The sequence below is a fragment of the Centroberyx affinis genome, unplaced genomic scaffold, assembly GCF_046629955.1.
Source record: "Centroberyx affinis isolate AG114_WGS23_722 - 3 ecotype Tasmania unplaced genomic scaffold, CSIRO-AGI_Caff_v1 ptg003015l_1, whole genome shotgun sequence".
In the NCBI taxonomy this organism is placed as follows: Eukaryota; Metazoa; Chordata; class Actinopteri; order Beryciformes; family Berycidae; genus Centroberyx; species Centroberyx affinis.
Window position 1 is genome coordinate 166,228 of NW_027281113.1, and position 21,406 is coordinate 187,633.

Consider the following 21,406-nt stretch of genomic DNA (forward strand, 5'->3'; position numbering starts at 1 on the left):
CTGGGTTCTCTCAATCCGGCCCTGGTACGTTAGTGAACGCTTTCAGCTGGGGCCTTGTGTTGAGCGAAAGAAACTTCACTCACTCAGGTTAACAAACTATGTGATGCAATCTATGGGTGCCTCATCTACATGTTTATTGACAACTATGTACTGTATGCTAAAGAGCTAGCTGTAAATTATGTTTATCGCTTGTATGTGACGTGAACCTTGCAACCACAATCCCCTTGAGGTTTTTACGATACACTGGCATTACCAGCATGTTCCGTCACTTTTCATTCAGCAACCAAGCCTCTGGGCTGGCGAATACAAATTGGCAACGTCCATGAAGGATGTCTGAATTGCTGTGGACACCAATCTGCATAGCTGTGATCCTGAACTTCATAGCTTCACTGTTGTGGTCCTCTATGAGAGCAATCATCAGCAAAACAACAATGAAAATAGGGTTCTTCTTGACTGGGGAAATTTTCTTGGCGACTAACAGAGCTAACTGATAATTCAAGCTTTTGCCGAAGAAAGGCTAAAACATAATTTCCTCGAACAAAAGCCTTCAGAGCTGACTTCTGTACGTTTTTTAAGGATTTGTTGATGTCCATTTCAGACAAAACTGATTCCAAATCTAGCGTCAAGAGTCAATCAGTACCACTGATTGGCTGCTCATATTCTGAGCAAAGCTGAAACCCAATCCAGTGGCTCGGGGCCAGACGGATCTCGTGCACAGTGTAATTTTGCACAAAGAGAGGAGAAGGATGACTACACCTCTTATCAACACCAAGGCAGGACAATGACAAATCTATTCTGCAAAGAGAGACCTGCACTCACTTACTCTTTCACTATATCTCTCTTTCTCGTTCTCTCTCTCATTCTCTCTGTCTCCCTCTCTCCCCTCTCCCTCCCTCTCTCTCTTTTCCTTTCTTCTTCTCATTCCCCCCTCATGTCCTTTATATGAAAGCTTGAACATGTGAGGTCATGCAGTATATGAACACCTTGTACATGTTTGTGTTGAATTCCCCTGTCCTCTCCTCTATATCATTTTATGATCTGCTGAGCTGTGCATTAAATCAGAACGGTGTCAGCCAGAGCAGCTGAGGGGGGCCAAGGTTGGGGCACTTTGGCCTTGTTTTACAGTAGTGTTGGTGAATAGAAAATAAGCCTTGGAAATCAATGCTGTTTTCTGTTTGTTTTTTTTTTCTTGCAGTCTCAGCAGAAGTGCATCGTGATCTTTGCCTTGGTGTGCTGCTTTGCTGTTCTGGTGGCGTTGATTTTTTCAGCTGTGGACCTCTGGGGCGAAGACGAGGACGGGATCACAGAGGAAAACTGTAGCAAGAACTGCAGGTGAGCAGGTGAACCACACACACACTTCATTATGCCATCTTAGGTGTTATAAAAGTAACACAAGACATGGTGCAAATAAGCGTTTAAAATTGGCACCTAAACCCATCACACATTGGTGTGTCCTATTTTCAACACATCCACTTGTGTCTGTATGTTGACAACACAACTTGTTCTTTCAACACATCCTGTGCGTGCAAATGTGCATGCTGATGTGTGTAAGGAATAACTGTGTTTAATTTATTTAAAGGTGCTATGCGTAGTATTTTTAACCACTAATAAATCATTGTCAAATTCATGGTGATACCTCAGTATAATTACTGTAAACAGTTGAGACTATGGTTGAGATGGCATAAGAAAGAGGCTACCATCAGCCTCTTTCTTATGCCAGTGGTATTGACAGTGCTAGTGTTTCTCAAAATTAAGACCACATTTCCCATAAACCCTGTTTGTTGTCACAAAGAGGATGTTGCTACTTGTCCCCCCGCTCCCTCCCTGGCATCACTCCGCATGCATTTGTTTTCTCTTTGACTTTACTGAAGAGGATGAACATGTTGGAAGGGATTTTTCTATCATCCATTCTGCCATTGCAAGAAACTCTGAAAGCTTTAGCTCTGTTTGTGCTGGATGAACAGCAGCCCCTTTCCTGTTTTGTGCCGTAAAGCAATCTCCCTTTATGCAATGAAGCAATCCAGCATATTCCTCTCAAAATCCGACCCGGTGCACTATGCAAAATGCAGTGAAGAGGCTGGTAGAGGCTGCCAATCTTCTCAGTGATTGTTTCATAATTATAGTAATTACACTAATGTCTCAAAATTAATGTGGTGATGATTTATTGATGTGAACATGCCACACTTAGCACCATTAACAAGTCTGTATTCCATCACAATTACATTAGTGCTGATGTAGATTTGAATTTGAGCTATATTACGCTGCCATTTCCTCCCCCAAAGTCCCTGAAATGATAGGTGGGCTCATTAAAATTCTGAAAGTTGCCTAAAACCAGATTTTACAAAGTCTCCCACAAAATCAGTTTAGGTTTTCTAAAAAAGTATCCCCAGACAGAAAGTTTGAAAACCACTGCAGTATGTCGTGGGGGTCCAGTGAAATAAGCTTATCAGCACATTTGCTTGGCTGATGCAGCAAGCTTGCTTTCCTATTCTTCTCTCCTGGATACCCTCCATTAGATTTTTATCATTGAATTTACCATTCAGCCTTGAGTTTCTTCTTTCCAGGATCCTTACCTCTTTCTTTCTTTTTATGCCTATGTCCATCCATGAGGCTACCCTCTCCTTCTCCTTCACCAAATCAGCCATTTAACAACCATGCCAAGAAAGCTATCCCTCTGTTCTGAAGGCTGAAAATGTAATTCCAACTTGTACTGAAATTGATTCCTCGCCTCTCCTCCGAAGGACCCTAAGGCTCTGGAGGGTGAGAAAGGCGGGGAGTAGCATGATGAGAGATAAATAGGGAGAGAGGAAGGGGTGATGGGGAGTGGGGGTAAACCAGATGGAGGGAGAGATACAGAAAGAAGGAGTGTGAATGGAAGGAAGATATTTGAAGGTAGATTTGGGGGTGAAATGAGTGAAAAGAGAGAGATTAATAGATTCATCAGCTGTTATTGGCTTGCTATCTATGGCAAGGGCCCTGGTCATTTCAAGACTTTACATGTGTTCCTGTTTTTAAAGACTATCTTTTGGCTGGAATTTATATGAAAGTGGAAAGAGACAGGAAAGACTGGGAGAGAGGGGGATGACATGCAACAAACAAAAGTCCTGGGCCAGATTGAGCCACCAGGACGCCCCAGACTTTACAACTTTTCAATCAAATTTCAGATATGTGTGCAATTAGAAATCCAAGTGTACACTGTTACTTAATCTTAAAGTGAAAAAGTAGTAAGCTCATCTGAAAGACCTATGAGGTGCAGAAGTATAGTATGATATAATTTATATTATGATAAAAAAAAAAAAAAGTACAGTAGTTCGTTCAAAGCAAACTTCAGTGCAAAATAGGAAAAAGTCATGATAAATTACTTTTAGTTAGGGACATTTATAATGCGGTGCACTGAAACTCATAGCTGTAGTTTATCACGGGAAATGCATGCACAGCCTTATTCAGTCACAGTCATTTTTTTAAATCAAGTGTGATCACAATTTGAAAAATTATCACGTGATCAAGTTGAAGATGAAATACAAGTACATTTTTACTGAGTAATTGAAGTAGATTGATCAGCTACCTTGCCTATGCAGCCATTCCTCTCCTCTCCCTCAGAAAGAAAATCTTCCTGCGCCTTTTAGCTGCCCAAATGATGACTCAGCAGCTTTTTGTTTGCGATTTTGTAATTTAGAAATGTCACACACAGTTGGTTATTTTATTATGTAGATTTCCCTTTAATCTGTTTTTGCCTAGAGAATGAATCATCTAGAGTTGTAGCTAATAAGGAGTGGAAAAGAGGGCAGGCCCTCAGCTGGGCTGCTGACATCATGCCCTCATCTTACTGCATGGAAAAAAAATCATTTTCTTCCACTGATGCAGACTGTTGTTTAATTTATTTTTAGTAAAATCCAAAACAAAATTAATTAGATTTATATTTTCCCTTCTGATGATGAAAAACTGCAATGTAACATCACTCAACTCGCCTTTATTTGCTTTTCAACTACTCGTTTTGCTATTGCTGGCATTTCATTATGTGGCAGTATTGCGTAATACTATGTTGTAGGAACAAATTGGGAGCAATTTAGCGCCTGTCATCTGATGTTATCTAAATGCCAGTCTGATGGATACCTCGTGTACATGTCTAATTGCCCGGTGTCAGACGGCTGATAAGCAGGTTAGTATTGATCCACAGTTGTGTCATGGAAGGGCAGAAACCAAATAGCCATGCTTGGAGAACTAGACCTGCCATGGCCCCAAAATCTGCAGTCTAACAGTTGGCTGCTTCAGGATACAAAATTGCCTAGAAAACAGTTTTGAATTTTTGTATGTTGAAAATACTAGGATGTTTCCAACAGTTTTTCATGTTTGATTTACTAGATGTCAGAAAAATAGTTTGTAATGGTGTGAATGTGGTGGTAAAATTAGCCAGCCACGGAAAGCGGCAATGCAACACTCCAGTATGGTTTAGTATGTTGAGATGATAACATGTTGACAGTTTTCATATATTGTATGCTACATGATGCAATACAGTTAATATTGGTAGCACTTATTGTCAGGATTGTGGGAATTCCGGTTGTCTACTACACCCAAAGCATTCTCAGTCAGTTTTGTAATGTGGTCAACTGCTGATATTACATTTTAAAATATTCTACTACTGTATGTAATGAATGAAGTACTACTACTACAAACATTTGTATGAACAGAGAGGATCATCTCACAGAGCGACAAGATTACAGATTTTTATTTGATTGAAATTTGCATCCTGAGTGCAGCTCATATAAGAAGGATAATGCCACCTTCTTGCCATAAAGACAGTATTTTGGTTGTACCTGATGAAACATATGACTCAGTATCTATCTTCTAAATCGATAGCATGCAGGGAAAACAATAGGAACAGCCACTGTGATATCCACATTAATCCCCACTGCCACTATAAACCCAGAGGACGGGCCATGCTCATGACAGGATATCAGATGTTGAAGCTGCCCCTGTCACACTGCTATTCTCAACATGATCCCATGCTATTACTCAAAGTGCCACAGTAGGCCCATATCATAAGAATTTGCATAGAATATACATTATTACTTATATTATCCAAACATACTGCAGTGATTTCTTATTATGTTGTTTGCATGTCAGTTTGTATTTACAGTATGTATTCGGTATCTTACAAGGGTGTTTGTTGAGCCCCATTAATATTCATATAGACCTAAGTCATCGGTAATAGGTGTCATAGGTGAGCTATGGAAACATTTCTAAATATTTCTGGCAAGGTTATTAGAGTTATGGACTTTTGTTAGTATTTATTTTTATAGGGAGGAACAATAAAAATGTAATTGTTATTCGCATTTCACATTTTTCTCCTTTTGTTCCATCCCTATGACTGGGACTATTTTTGTTAATTCCTCATTGATCTTTCTGTTTAATGACCTTTGTCATTGTCCTTTTTTTTCTTGGTTGTGACACACTTTGTAATTTTATTTTGAAAAGTGCTATATAAATAAAGAATATTATATTAATATTATAATAATATAATATAGATTATTATTCATTATTGTCAGTTGAAAATGAAAAGAACATTATTTAACATTTACATTCTTTTTATAGTATAATGGTGTGCTATCGGCATTTTATCAAAGCAATAAATCATGTTGTACAACAACACTTCTTAACTTCTAAAACCTCTAAAGCCTCTCATAACTTATTGCTTAATCGACTCACTCTTAAAATGTAAACACTAAGCTTTTGTCTATCAACTTTAGTAGTATTACTATTGGTGGGATATTCTACATGAGTGGCTTTTTGAAGCATGGAAATTTTCGTCAGCACTGAGTGCTGTAATGCTGTGAGATGTTTTTTTTTTTTTTTTTGGAATACATGTAAGCTTATAGGATGGAGCGCCCATCGTTCTTAAGAAAAAAAGTTGAGTAATCCAACTGTGCTTGTCTACCAGAGTTAAGGTGAGAATCCATTATCATTCAGAAGGTGAGGGAAGTTTAGTTTTACATTCAGAGACACACTCTCTCACGCACACACACACACTCACGCGCACACATACAGTTTACACCACTTAGGTATCAAGTGCTGAGGCTGAATCACACCCATGAGTGCACAGATGGGTTACAAAGGAGAGGGCCAATGGACGCCACAGACTGAATCAATCGATGAATTCCCTGCAGGCAGAAACAAATGCTCTCCCTCATTTCTCCAACTTTAATACCAAGGCTTGTCTGGCTGTTCAAACTACTCAAAATCACCATTCATCACCCCCCCACTGCCATTAGAATGGACTGAGAGGATTTGGTATTGAGTAAGATTACCTCACTCCTTTCTTTCCTCTCTCATCCACCTCCTCCTGCTCCGTCTTCTGTTTTCCATCTATCCTCATTTTTTCCTTATTGTGTAGTGTTTATGTTCTGCACTGTCACACTGTAGCTATCTGTCCCAGTTTTCAGTTGTCTTTTGCAGCTTACTTTTCACAGTAAAGTGAGATACACTACACTGTGTGATGAATGTTAATCTTCTTCGTAATTTCATCACATCCCTCTATATTGGTTACCTTCTCTCTACTCTCGCTGTTCTTCTCCTTTTACTTACTCTCTGTGTTCACTCCTCAGACTGTGTGACTCCTCAGACATGTGCAAACTGTATTTTTCCCAAATAGTGCTTCACTAGTCCATTGATTACCATTTCCATGAGGAGAAATCAGTATGTATCATCACAGAGGGTGTAAGTCCTACAGTTTGACCCCTGGCCAGTTTCCAAAACCTGACTGAGCTTTACCTTAGCCAACAATACATATTCAAGCTGTGTGCTGGCAACTGGTGTCTCGACACTATGCCAGTACATTATCACCTGCAGTGCCCACTGATGTGCCCTTGAGCGAAGCACTTACTCAACCCCCAGCTGTCACACTTTGGATGACCCTGCGCTCTGATCAGAACAAGTGCTAAGATCATTTTGATATTACCGAGCAGCAAACTGCTAGCCAGGGAGTCCACTCTAACTTTCACACTGTTATATGCAGTCAGATTTCAGCCAGACTTCAGACTTCCGTCAAATCAAAACTATGAAAAAAAGAAAATTCTGCAATGGTTAATCAGATGAATCAGATGAGACAAATCAGATTCAGAAAAGATAATTCACCTGGAATGTTGTTGGCATGAACACAACATGACTGATTTTCCCTCTACATTTCCATGAAATAGCAACTCAATTATATTTATTTTTCAAGAAATGTGAAAGGTTTGTTTTCCCTATCTTGAAAAGTTGAAAATAAATCAGAATTTTTTTTAACAGGATTTATACTCATGTCAACCATGCAATATATGACATTTCTGTGTGAACAACAAGCAAATTAATTGCACATCCATCCATGATGACATCCTGTCCATGTGTACAGTGTAAAGGAACAGTAACATTAATGGGTGTGTGAGTGTTGTGCTGGGTAGATTAAAGCTCACACAAATAACGTCATGTTTTACAAGACTGCTCAGGGTATAAAATTGTGGTATAAAGAGATAATTTGGTGTCACCTAATGTTTTTACATCCCACTGCTACCTTGCACACTTGATGATGTATCAAGAAATCTTTCACCCTACTTAGTGGTTAACGCAGCGCAGAGCACTCGTCACATATGGGCGACTTTAATGCCATGCTCGACTCATTGAGCCACAGAACCAAACTGCAGTATATTTACTGTAACATACAGTATCTTATCCTCTCATGAATTTGTGTAAAGTCTTGAGCAGGACTGACTCTGCTGGTTTCTGTGACAGCATTTTATCCAGAGACTTAATCAGCCACAGCCTATAGCCTAGGAATTTCTATCAACACTGTTCACCATGGCTGAGCACTTGACTTGTGAAACCCTCCCTCTCTCCCTTTATCTGTCTGTCTTAGTGCAAGTGGCATGAATCGATGACCAGGCCAGATAGACAGAATGTGGTGAGCATTGGAGCTTGATAATAGCCTGGCTGCGCGTGTGCCTGCAGCTGTGGGGTTGCCACAGCCAATTCAATATGTTGACTCCACTCCTAATCCCCCTGTCATTCCCAGACATCCTGTTGAGCGAGAATGGGACTTGGATATACAGTACAAGGGATAGCTGAGAGTCATGTTCAGTCACATAGCTTGACTGTGTACCTTGACAGAAAACGCAAAGACAGTTTCAAACGTTAAAATAGCCACAAAACAACCTCCACTGAAAGCATTTCCCTTCAGCTTGGTGATACACCGTTATGATAGAGAGAAAAAAACTGAGTGCACTGAAGCGTTAACAGATCCACTCAAGCATACAGACCCTTCATTGCTTCGTGCCATCTGTGGAAATTGAGATACAGTACACTGGTAATGTCTCTGTATATTTGTCACTGTATGCTGTTTGCTGCAACTATATTCCCTCAGACTGTTGATGGCTGCATCAAAAATGAGATAGTCTAGGGAGTAGTGTGTATGAGGAAAGCAGCATGAATATACTAAAAATGAGTTAGTTTTTCCTTCCCAGGTGCGAATGAATCTCTGCACTGTTGACCGGCCTGCACATAAACCTTCAATCTTCCTCATCCCTGCCAAAGGCAAAGCAGCAACCTGCAGGAGATTTAATGATGCTTGATCGAATGCAAGAGCATGTAATGTCCAGAAACCTTGATTTCCTCTCATTAAGCTAACGATCCAGGGAAATGGGAAGATAGGTGCGGAGAACTGATGTGTCATGGAGCAATCTTAGGTGAAAAAAGACGAAATATAACCTAATTTCACTGGCACTGTGCCATGTGCATTTACCCGAGCTCATAATAATTCTGTCTTCTAATACAAACACACATAATTGCTTTGTGAAAGAACCTCACATTAATTTCCTCTACAGCTTTCCATTAACAGGCCTCTGTGGCTTAGTCTAATGACATTTTTCCGCTTTTCACAGTCTTTTTTCAATTACAGGTCCCAGATGATTTTTTCCCCTCCATCTTCTTTATGCAACTTAAAGACTTTCTTGCTTCTTTGCTTGTTTCCAATTTTGTCTCTGCTTGTTTCCACAGGGTAGTGCTTGTGGAGAACATCCCGGAAGATGTCTCCTTTCTAGACAATGGTACAGCGCACCTCCCTCTCTCGGTGGGGCTCCACAACCTACTGGACCGAGCCGCCCGGGCAGTAGAGATCGTCTCCCCGCTGTGGCTCCTCAACTCCTCTGATTATGAATCCAGCTTCCAGCCTGCTGCCAGACAGGTAAGACTAGAGCGAGCCAACAGGGACTTGGCTCTGCAAAAGATGTGGCTTTTTTTTTTAACATTTTCTCTCTCTGTCTGAATAAGTCTCAAAATAATCTGTGTTAAGTGTGTGAGAAGAGCTGTTTCAATGTCTTCACACAATAAGCAATTATATCCTGAACCAGTCAAATCCATCTCTCTCATATCATCATATCAGGAAAGATCATTCGACAGGGGGATGGTTTTCTCATTTGGCCAAATCAGACTTTAAGTCAAGGTAAACCCATGGTGAACTGATACTGTCAGTTGCCAAAACAGAGTGGAACAGAGACAATGATCTCCAGAGTAAGAAATCAATAACTCTCCTTTTCAGCCATTTCCTTGTTGGTAAAATACCAGTCTAGACTGTTTTCAGTGTTCTTGAAGTGAGTTATCTCTTGTAGATTTGAATTGGATGTCTGTTTTTGACATTTGGCCAGGAGGTTAGGCCAGGCCATATGCACACACACACACACACACACACACACACACACACACACACAGGATCATTTTAAAGAGTAGGATGTGTCAGGGCTAATGAAAGCCCCGGGCTGTGGATTGGGGAGTAATAGCTGCCTCAGGGGCGTCAGGGCAGAGAACAACTAATGGCCTGAGCCTGCAGCAATCTCTTCCCAAACAACTGCCAAAAACTGAGACCATGGAGACTGGACCAGAAAATTTAATATAAAGGCAAAGTTACAAATGTGTGGGGGTAGGGGTGGAGATGGACAGTCATGTGCGGATATTTTGGGAACCCATGCTGAGCAGAATGGCTGTCATTCTGCATTCTGCATTCTACAGCACATTCAAATGTCCTATGTCACCCAAAAGGTTCAGCTGTAGCCAACTTTTCCTCACCTACAAATGAGGAACCAAAGTCAGCCATGGTCAACGTCAGCTACCTTGTCTCAAATCAGAGAAAATGAAGCCAGTGAGTGGTTGCTCGAGTTGTCTGCAAAGTGATATGCAAAACAAAGAGCTTATAATTCCCCCCTGCATGTCACTGCTACACCTTGTGTAGCAGGTTGCTTAAATTGGCCAAAGGACAAACTGAGTGAGTGGTGATGTAATTGTTTGTTATCTGCACATTAGCTTGCTGAAGGCAACAAGGGAAAACAGACTTTACAGGGTATATAGTTTCTTTTCACTTTCGTTCAGGCTCCCTTGACTCATCTCAAATCTGCAGGCAACCTCGCTATCAATCACACTGATTAAAAAGCCTTCTCTTGGAGAAATTCCAGTTTAGCTTAGGAACCTGTGTATGGCACAACACAGGGAAGATGTGACATTTTCATCAAACCACTTTAGTTTAAAAAAACAAATAATGGTTATTGTATAAAAGTTCAATATGTTTTGAAACAACAAACTTGGTTCCCAATGTCAACAGTGTCTCCTTTGGCAGGTTTGGTGTAAAGTGATATACACTGAATGTACAAAATATTAGGGACATCGTCCTGGTATTGAGTTGCAGCCCATTTTGCACAATCCACATCTCAGTTGTCTCAAAGCTTAAAAATCCTCCTCTGTTTCTCTTCATCTACATCTCCTCCTTTATGATTGGTATAGTAGTAGTAATAAGGGATAATGGCTTTTACCTGGATTCACCTCATCAGTGTGCTTCATGAAAAGTAAGTAAGTGTTTAATAATTTGTACATTCAGTGTACTTGTAGGTTGTAGGATCTCAGGAAAACCCATAGAAACTGGAAAATAGTCTTTGGATCACTTTGGATTAGGTGAAGGGTACTATTTTACTTATTTTAAAAACGTAACTCCAAATTAGGCATTTTTGTTTTTCTGTCCTGAACTGAGTACATTTCATCAACATGGGACCTCAAAAATAGTATTAGGATTAAATAATGAATCCTCCTAGGGAACTTTTTTTTTTTTTGCTCCCCTTGACACAAGGGCTAAACCTTGGTCTTGCGGTTTTTGGACGCTCTGTTACCAAAAGGCCACTCTAATCATCTGTGACATTTTCATATGAATAAATGTCCATTATCCTCCTCCCTACCGCTGATATACTGTATAACACAATTGTGATTCAGCCTATACCCAGTTCATAAAAGCTTTTAAATTTGCTGTTCTAAACACCCCGTGTTAGGTAGGTCTTTCCTGCGTTTTACATTTCCAGCATCAGCAACAGCGGTTTGTTTGGAATAAATGGAAGAAGTGTGTAGTTAGCATGAGCAGCGAGAGCCAACATGGCTGAACAGACAAAGAAAAGAGCACCACCTACAGAAACTCAAACTTCGTCGACAAGAAATCCAAGGAAAAAGACACACCTGGAAGAAGTGCAGAAACACCACAGCAATGACCGCTGATCACCACTTTTGAAAAGCAGTTTGGATATACAGTGTGTGATTTTCATGTGACAGCAGTGGTTTGCCTTTAAGGATCTGCTCTGATGTGTTTCCCCCATGCAGGGCAGAGCTCTGCTGTCCAGGCTCCAGGGGCTGAAGGCTAAAGGAATCCAGCTGAAGATCTCCAGCGGGATGATCGACTCGCCCGAGCTCAGGATGCTCGACAGACACAGTCAGCTCTCACTCTCACTGTATCATATGTTCTGTGTGTGTGTGTGTGTGTGTGTGTGTGTGTGTGTGTGTGTGTTCAGCCATGCAGCAGCTTGTTTTTGTCTCTGTTTTGTCTGTGTACTCTCCCTCTGTCTTTCTGCATTTCCCTTTCTTGTTGATCTTGTTTCTGTCTATCTCTTGATCTCTCGTATTCCATGTAACTCTCTCTCTCTCTCTCTCTCTCTCTCTCTCTCTCTCTCTCTCTTATTCTTTCTCCATCTGTCTCTCTCTTTCTGTCTTTCTCTCTTTGTTGCTGTCTTTCTATATCTAAATTTTTCTCTTAATCTTTCTTGCTGCCTCTCTCTCTCTCTCTCTCTCTCTTTCTCTCTCTCTTCTAGGTGCTGAGGTCCACTATGTGAACATGACAGCGCTGACCAGAGGCCACCTCCACTCCTCCTTCTGGGTAGTTGATAGGAAACACCTCTACTTCGGCAGTGCCAGCATGGACTGGAGGTCCCTGGCCACGGTATCTACAACACACACACACACACACACACACACACACACACAGAAACACACACATGCATACTCACACACGTACGTCACACAGACACACACATACCAAGTTTGGGGCTGTATGGAGATATATTTCTGTTCAAACACCACCATCCTAAACTCAGTTCTGTAAATCCAGAGATAGTAAATTCTGCAAATACAATCTTCATGTTACGAGTTCTCATTTTACATTTAAGTTTACAGATTTACATATTATTGGATCACGTATTAACTTTTGTTACATTACAGTTTGCATCCCCCGCCCCCCGAGATTCGTACAAAGACAATGTTCTTTTGGTTTGGACCTGAAAGTGTTGCATTTTATTTTCAGTTCCAATCTTAGTTTTTAAGCTGACGTTCCTGAGTACTACACTAGGCAGTAAATGGTGCAATAGCACCAAGATTGAATAGTGAAGATTGAAGAGTATCATCCAAAATCACAATTAGAATCCCATTTCTGGTTTTCACAGAACGGAGCTTGTGTTTGCAAATCATGATGTCACGGTTGAGACATTTCAAAGTGTTCAGTTGATGTACAATTGGTGTAGACATGCATACACACCACACACACACACACACACACACACACACACACCTATCCACATGGTATGGTGCCTATCCAAACACATTTGCACACACAGGATGAGAGTCTATCTTTGCAGATGCATGTTAGACTTCACTGTCTGGCGGCTCACTGAAGTCCTCTTCCTCAAAAAGGGGGGAGGTGAGGGGATCGAAGGGCGGGGGGCAAGCAAGCTGGGGGTGGCTTCCAAAAATAGAAAGTGGCCATTCTTTCATCTCCTTCTTCAAAGTTGAGTATCTTGGATAGTTCATTAAATTGCAGACCCATTTGTTATCCGGCCCTATCTATCTTTAGACACCCACAGATACAGAGGGCCTTGATTTCTGGTGATGGATTGCAACTGAATTGCAACCAGGGCTCAAGGTGACAGGGGGGATTATTCACTGCCCCAAACCAGAACGTATTTGTACATATTAATTTGAGGTATATTCACATAGATTCTTAATGAATTTAACTTATATATGTATACATTTAACAACCCAATACTAACGATCATTACAGCTGTTCTTGATGTACCTTGCATTTCTTTCCCATTTTGTTGGTGATGGATTTTTCTTATTCCCGCGGACAACTGCCCAAACAGAGGGCATGATGTCACGTCAAGATATTTCCAGCACAGCTACAATGGAGTCTAATAGAAAATGTTTCAGCTGTTTAAAACATTGTCCCTCAGACAATGTCAGTGTCAGTCCCTCAGAAAAAACAACGGCTAGATTCACCATTTTGCACCGACGTTCAACAATCATACAGGGAGAAATCCATTGTAGAAGAGGAAGAGAGACCAATTTCTCCACTGACAGTAGCCTCAATAGACCAGAATGCAATGCAGCCACAAGACATGCTGTGTTTGGGTCACAAAAACTCGCTCTAACTATGCTATCACAAGTTGAGGAAAGTGGGAACACCAAAAAAGTAAATTACACTTCACAAAATAACTCCTGGAATGCACTGAACAGCATAGATTAATGATATAAAACAGTGTAACAGTATCAGAGAATCAGTGGATTTTTCCTTGAAGTTTATAGTGTAGCTTAAGTTTGTATGCCTTTTCCAGAGCCTCACCATCCTAAATAAGAAATACTTTTTAATAAAGTAGAATTTCTTTTATATGGGTGAACAAAACTACACTCTCACTACCTCTCTCCAGAGACCAATGTGTTCTGGAGGTCTGGCTTTACCCAGTGTCCTTTATTATTATTGGCCATGTAATATTCATTGGCTACAGCACAAGTTGTACCCTTGAGTGTACATACTTTACTCATAAACGTTTGTGGAGTGTAGGCCTATATGTAGTCTATTGTGGAGCGTATACTGTATGGAGATATTGTTTTAATGGAGATGAAGATGCATATAAAACAGCTCATCCCAAATAAGACCTTAGTAACTGGAATTCCAGCTGTTATCTGGAATACGCTCAAAAGTTAATGGAGAGAGCGAGCCTGTGGGGCAAGAGAGGCAAAGGTTTCTGGGAAGGTACAAGCTGAGACAATCTGAAGCTGAGGAGTGTGTCTTTGAAATGAAAATTAAGGCGAGAGAAAAGAGGGGAAAAAAAGAGAAAGAAAAAAGAACAACTGTAGTGTCTTCATTCCCTGCTGTGAGAGGCTGCCATGACGATGGGTGAAGGCCTGTAATTGGATGAGCCTGTGGCTTGGCCGGGGACAGGAGACTGTGTGTGTGTGTGTGTGTGTGTGTGTGTGTGTGTGTGTATGTGTGTGTGCACGCACATAAAAGTGTATAGAGTAAAGAAAAAGAAAGGCGAGAGAGAAAAAAAGACAGGTTAAGACTACTTGGAGGGGAGTAAATGGAAAGGAAAGGAAAGGAAAAGAAAAGAGTTGATGTACAATGTTTCTGCGGCAATGATGATGATGAAAGTAATGATGATGATGATGATGATAATGAAGATCGTGGCAGTGATGCTAATGATGCTGTGTGTTGATTCCCCAGAGGAAGGAGCTGGGTGTGTTGGTGTACGACTGCAGCTGTCTGGCGTTGGACCTGCACAGAGTGTTCAGCCTCTACTGGGGGCTTCAGTACAAAGACTTCATCCCCTCCTTCTGGTCCAAGCGCCTGTTCGCTCTGTTCAACAGGGACGAGCCGCTGGAACTGACGCTCAACAGCACCAAGGCTCAGGCCTACGTCTCTGTAAGTGACAGCAGTTATAGCATTGAACTTGAATGGATAGAACGGCCATTCATTCAAGTCAATGTTTATGTGAACCGTTGGGCTATCTTCTATATAAACTGACTGAGGAGAGCTAATATTGACTGTGCATTAATTTGTTTGTGCACAATTATCTGTCACAAAGTCTGAATTCTTCAAAATGAATCAATTCCAGTGTCCGGGACACAACCATGGTGTTTTAGAAAAAAGCAAACAGAGTTTTCAGGGGGTGCACACCCAAAAATGCACCGCCATACCAGATTTACACTTTGAAAGTTGTGAAGTTGCAGGTTTTATATGATGGACCATCTGTGATGGTATTATTGGTTGGAATTTTTATGTACAGCTCCTGCTACGCCACAAAGTTACCACTTAAAATGGGCTGTTTTCCAGGAAGTGAGGGTAATCTGATTTTGATATAACAATATGAGAAAATAAAAGTTTTGTAAAATAACATTTTTGGCATTTATTATGTGTACATTTTGATTTGAAAAAATTGTCATTTTTCATTTCATTGTGACTTTAATTACTATGATTGCTTACTTTTGTTTTGCCTGAGTGGGACTTAAGTCTCCAATCCCATATATTCAGTTGTACCAGACAAATTCCAGAAAACTTGTTTCTACTTCAAATTGGTCAAAATGATCATTTGCATAAAGTATAATGTGACTTAATTAGTATTTAGTTTTTGCATATATAGCAAGCAATATGAATTTAAGATTAGCAAGCAAAATCAATCGTCAGTGACTGTAATATGATAATATTACACAGCAGAAAATTTACTTTTTCTTACAAATTAGCTGAAACTATTTACATATCCACTGAGGCAGACACAGTGATTCTGCATAAATTATTCAGGTTTTATACCCTGAGACTCTAGAGTCCATACTGATATTTAAACTGTGTTTCTGTGCTAACATTTGTACAGAAAATATCTTGCTCATGGTTTTCATTAACAGCGATGTGAAGCATGTAAATGCGTACAACACCCTCCCAGTGGAGCTGACAGCTAGGTGAGAGAGTCAGTTTGTCATAAGGAGCGTCTCTGCAGGACACTCTTTCACTCTTTCAGCCTCAGAGATGAGTGATGTCAGTCAGCAGGAACCAGATGTTCTGGCTGGGTGTGAAATGAGCAATGTCTGTCTCCAGAAGATGAATATACACACACACACACACACACACACACACACACTCACATCCATGGTTAAACTTACACGGGGTACAAATGATGTCTGTCTGTATCCAGTCCATGGACATTGAAACTAAAACTTCAAGTCATGGCAATTATTACACGCATGCAAATAGGCACACACACATTCACACACACACAAACACAAACACACACACTCACACTACATACTGTATACAATTTCTCTGTAACAAAGGAAAACAACAAATTCCTCCCACTCCGGGTTTGGAAAAAGGCTGTTAATTAATAATCATGTAAGCGTATAGCCTTACTAGAGGGGGGGGAATAGATACACAGTGAAAATAAATAACTCAAGCACCTGAGAAGTGCCAGGTTCCTGAGAGACAGAGAGAGAGAGAGAGAGAGAGAGAGAGAGAGAGAGAGAGAGAGAGAGAGAGAGAGAGAGAGAGAGAGGAAAAGGCGTTGCCAGAATAATAATGCATACTTTTGCATTTCTGTCATGTCTGAAGTTATGAAACCACTTCATAGCCTGTCATGAGGTTTTTGCCGATGTGCTGGAAAGAGCTGCAGCCTTACTGTAGTGTCTATGTAGAGTGGAGTGGAGTTTAGAGTGTAGAGTGGATGAAGAGCATGTATCCTCCTGGTTGGCATTTTACTCAGTATATCCCCATGTTTCATTATAGGTATTATGGAAAAAGGGAAAAGTGTCGAAGTTTAACTAATTGTCCACTGGGAGGACGATGATGATTGCATATTATTATGGTTATTTTATGTGTTGATTACTCATGGTAGCTGTAATTTGTCTTTATACATATCTGTCTAAGCTTCATACACATATGCATTTCTTCAGAGAGGTCAGAGTGCAACATAGTGCCGTATTGATCAGAATCCTTTTTATGGGAATGCCATCCTCATCATCTTCACCCTTTTTCCTCTCGTGTCGACAGAGTTCCCCAAGCGTGTTCATCCCCAAAGACCGGAGCAGCGATCTGGAAGCCATCTCCAGAGTCATCCAGGACGCCCACCATTTCATCTATATCTCCATCACTGATTACCTGCCCCTCCTCAACACCAACGCTCACAGGTTAGAGCCGAGCCTACAACTATAGATTTGCACTTGACTGCAAAATCACATTTACCACTTTGGGAATTGCTTTCTCCAGTATGCTTCGACAAGTGTTTATCAACACCGTGAACTGCCAGCAGATTTAGAGCTGACTGCGACGTCAGGTTTGCCACTGTCGGGGTTGCTGTCTTCAGTTTGTTTTGACAGGTGTTTATCAACACCAGCTTTCATGCCTTGCTTTGATTCAGGTGATTAAACTCTGTGTATGCATGTGTGTCCATTTGGATGTGCGCCTACGATGTGTGTGTGTGTGTGTGTGTGTGTGTGTGTGTGTGTGTGTGTGTTTATGTCTGTGCCTGTATCGGTATCTTTGCCAAGGTACTGGTCTCGTATCGACGGCCTGATCCGCGAGGCTCTGATCCTGAGGAAGGTGCGGGTCCGCCTGCTGATAAGCTGTTGGGAGCAGACTCACCCACTCACCTTCAACTTCGTCTGGTCCCTCAGGAGCCTGTGCATGGACCAGGCCAACTGCTCACTGGAAGCTGTGAGTACCAGGCCACCGCAGCCATCTTAACACCTGACAGATTCACTTTGTCAATGCTCACTGCACCCTGAATAATCACTGAACATCTGTCTCTCTCTCTCTCTCTCTCTCTCTCTGTGTGTGTGTGTGTGTGTGTAGAAGTTCTTCAGCCCCAGAGAGCAGAGGGATGGAAGTCTCCAGGGAATCAACCACAACAGGTTTATGGTGACAGAGAAAGCCATTTATTTAGGTGAGCTCATCGACTAGACTGTTTACTGTCTTTACCTATATCTTTCTGCCCACTTCATCCAAATCTCATTTTTACTGGGGCTTAAAAAGTTATTTGAATGCACCACTTGTCAAAAAAATCTTAATCAATCAGCCTATTTTAAAAATGCCTTGACATTTGCAATTTTAGCCTGTTATTTTTCATCACAAGGCACTTATGATGAAAACAGCCACAAACTCCCACATTATGGAAAACAGGTTCAGTGTTTATCCATAAGCAATCCTGAAAACAATTTGCTGGCTTTGTCAGCATTCCTGATTGAATATAATGGGTACAGCAACAGTGGCTGCAAGCTTAAAGCTGACTTATGGCTTGTGGTTGATTGATTGATTTCAATGATTTCCCCTTCATTATGTGTGCAGCCCTGGCAGGCTTGCCAAGAGCTAAGGCAAATCCAAATAAAATGAAAACTATTTGGTGCAATTTCAATATGTGCTTTCCAAAATCCTAACCATAAAATCACTTTAAGAACAGCTGAAAACAGCTTACAGCCTGGAGAGAAGAAAACCATGAGAGTGACAGAGCAGAACTGTCATTGATGATTGAGAACTTTGTTGTGGCTATACACTGGAACTACATGGCATATTGTTTGTAAATGATGCTTGTTATTTTGACTGCTTCAGCTTTGGGGATAGTTGGCATGGTGTTTTTTGTCTTGTTTGTTGTCTTGTCTAAAACTGTGGTGACTGCTGATGTATTTGTTTGTTAACCGGTCTGTGTCCTGACAGGAAACCTTGACTGGGTGGGGAATGAGTTCACCTTCAACGCCGGCGCAGGTCTGGTGATCAGCCAGCCGGAGGGCATCGAGGAGAGGAACTCTACAGTAGTGGAGCAGGTGCGGGCCGCGTTTGAGAGGGACTGGTTTTCACGCTACACCCGCTCCCTGCAGACCAATAAGATCCCTGTCTGCAACAAGCACCAGATCAACAGGCTGGTGCCGATCAAAACCAGTCACCTGGACAGCGGACTGGCGCCTATCAGAACAAGCCAACACAGCAATGGACCTGCACCAATGAGAAACAGTCCAAGAGATGATGGACAGATGCCAATCAAACCAAGTCACCATGACAACAGACCAGAACTCAGCAAAATGAGTCACCAAGATGTAGCCAATGGACTGGTGCCAATAGTAGGCAGTCACCAAGACAGGGGACAGGTCAAAATGAGTCACCTTGACAACGGACAGGTTCAAATCAAAATCAATTACCATGACAACCAAATGGACCCGCTGGCAGCCAGCCAATCAGCCGAGAGCAGTGGCAGCAGAGAGATCTCCAATGGGTCCCTGTGACCGCAAGGCATTATGGGCTGAACTTCCCTTTCACTGAATGATGTTTGGAGAATTGCTTTCTTCCAGCGACAACAGACTTACACTGGGTCTTTGTAGCATTTTATTATTATCATTTTGTAGAACACAAAGGACATTGGAGATTTAAGTAATATCTGATTCACATAACAGGAGGAGAGACATGGAACAACTCAGGTTGGAAAGCAAATGCTCCTCTGCAGTTTGGCACTTTGAGGGATTCTGTAAGAATAGAACCAAAACTTTTTGATTGCTGAAGCATGTTGGACACAGTTGATGTAAATCTTCTGTAAATCTGTAATAAGACGTTTAGAGGAAATATTAATGACTTACAACCTTGCTGCTTATTTAATCTTTTCTCCGTCTCTTTCCTTTGAGGTCTCTTAAGTAAAGGAAGCAGAAGAAATCTTATTGATTGTCTAAACCTGAACAGATATTGTATGTCATTTCAACTATTTGTGGCAGTTATAATTTGTTACCCTTTAAAGAGTGTGACTGACAACTGCATTCTTATGCAGAGATGGGAAGCAACGTTAAACATCTTCGATAAAGCTACACTCCAAAGTGGAAGAGTTAGTTGGAAGTTGTGGTTTTCTCAACGCCTCTGTGCTGAGATTGGTTGTGGATAATTGGGCCTTATGTAAATAGTTTAGTGCATCTTCAGCAGTATTCTAAGTTACTGCACTTTCAAAGAGTATTATCACTGCAACCCTAATAACCTGCATTTATTACCAGTAACTTCCAATGAAACCTAAAGCCCTGGACCATCAAATACAACTAATGGGAAGAATAATAGACAACTGCATTACACCATGACCTTATCAGGTCCTGCCTGCACCATTGGACACAAATATGTATTGTTCTGTTGTACTGTTGAAATAGTTTGCCCTTTTGTTCATTTAAATTTGAATTTTATTAACACACCTCTATTGTCAAACTTTTCAGCACAGGGCCCAAAATGTCATTAGTCTTGTTATGAGGAGACCCACCAGGAAACAAGCGTAACCCATTTTGGGTCCTGACCCATAGTTTAAGAACCAGTGCTCTAAAGGGATTGATCAAATCGTGCTCACCATAATCCCAATGCCACAAGATAAAACCATATTGTCTACAATTTTGTCAATGGTGACAAAATCTAGTTTGAGACTAGATGTGTCGTCACTCCACAATGGGATAGTGTATATCAAAGTGTTTTATTTCATGGTGGTCATATTTGTGTCCTAAATAAGCAACATACCTATTCTGCTGTGTTTATTACTTAACACCAGATGAGTTGGCATGGCAATATGGTATGGCCTGGTACTGTCAATCAGTCATTGAGAAATTGAAAAACTATCCTTTCCTGATGGAGGATGGGCTATTGATCTGACAGGGTCCTTATAGATAATTAGTTTTCATTCCAATCCCTATGTACAAATCCTAGAAAAAAGACTGAAAGGTGATTGATAGGATAACTAAAGCTCTGAATGCAATGTTGTGACTTATTGAACAAATATTGGAAGAGTAGTTAGAGTAAGGGGCCAGAGGGTCTGCTGCTGGCCAAATCAATGCAATGAATTTTTAACGGTGCTTGGCACCATCTGCAGTTCACCTCAAGGACACGTGGCCTGTAGTACCATGTATGTAGCCTGTGGCTGAATGTATTACCTTTAGCATGCGGAGGTAAAACTGAAAACATATGATTATGGGTAAAGAGCAACTGAATTTACCCTCGACTGAAAGTTTGTATCAACTTTCTTTAACATTTCTGAATGATTTCTGAATGATGTAGTGTCAGTTCAAGACCGTTTCACACTCTTTGCTATGAGTGACATTTTAGCAACCCTCAATTTCACAGTGTCCATGTATTCAAAAGGCTTCCAAAATCAAGAATTATTTTCTGCAATGCTTGTTGGTTTTTAATGAAGAAGCAGTATTTTTTTTATTTAGCATCCAAGACAATTGATGAAAGAAATGGGCTCCATTCCATGGAGCTGCATAGTGATGTCTTTATCAATGGAATGCAGGTTGTTTTGGAAATGTTTCTGTCTAT

General features: G+C 41.0%; 1 protein-coding gene across 1 annotated transcript in view; it reads left to right on the forward strand.

The window, feature by feature from the left end:
* Window positions 1-19,359, forward strand: part of LOC139659093 (inactive phospholipase D5-like) — a 64,387-nt gene extending 45,028 nt beyond the window's left edge. Inside the window, exons 2-10 of the mRNA XM_071537314.1 lie at window positions 1,196-1,332; window positions 9,025-9,211; window positions 11,656-11,764; window positions 12,141-12,268; window positions 14,825-15,022; window positions 17,138-17,274; window positions 17,635-17,800; window positions 17,939-18,029; window positions 18,797-19,359. Of these exons, the coding sequence (XP_071393415.1) occupies window positions 1,196-1,332; window positions 9,025-9,211; window positions 11,656-11,764; window positions 12,141-12,268; window positions 14,825-15,022; window positions 17,138-17,274; window positions 17,635-17,800; window positions 17,939-18,029; window positions 18,797-19,359 (1,716 nt within the window). The remainder of the gene's footprint in view (window positions 1-1,195; window positions 1,333-9,024; window positions 9,212-11,655; window positions 11,765-12,140; window positions 12,269-14,824; window positions 15,023-17,137; window positions 17,275-17,634; window positions 17,801-17,938; window positions 18,030-18,796) is intronic.
* The last annotated feature ends 2,047 nt before the right edge of the window (window positions 19,360-21,406 follow it).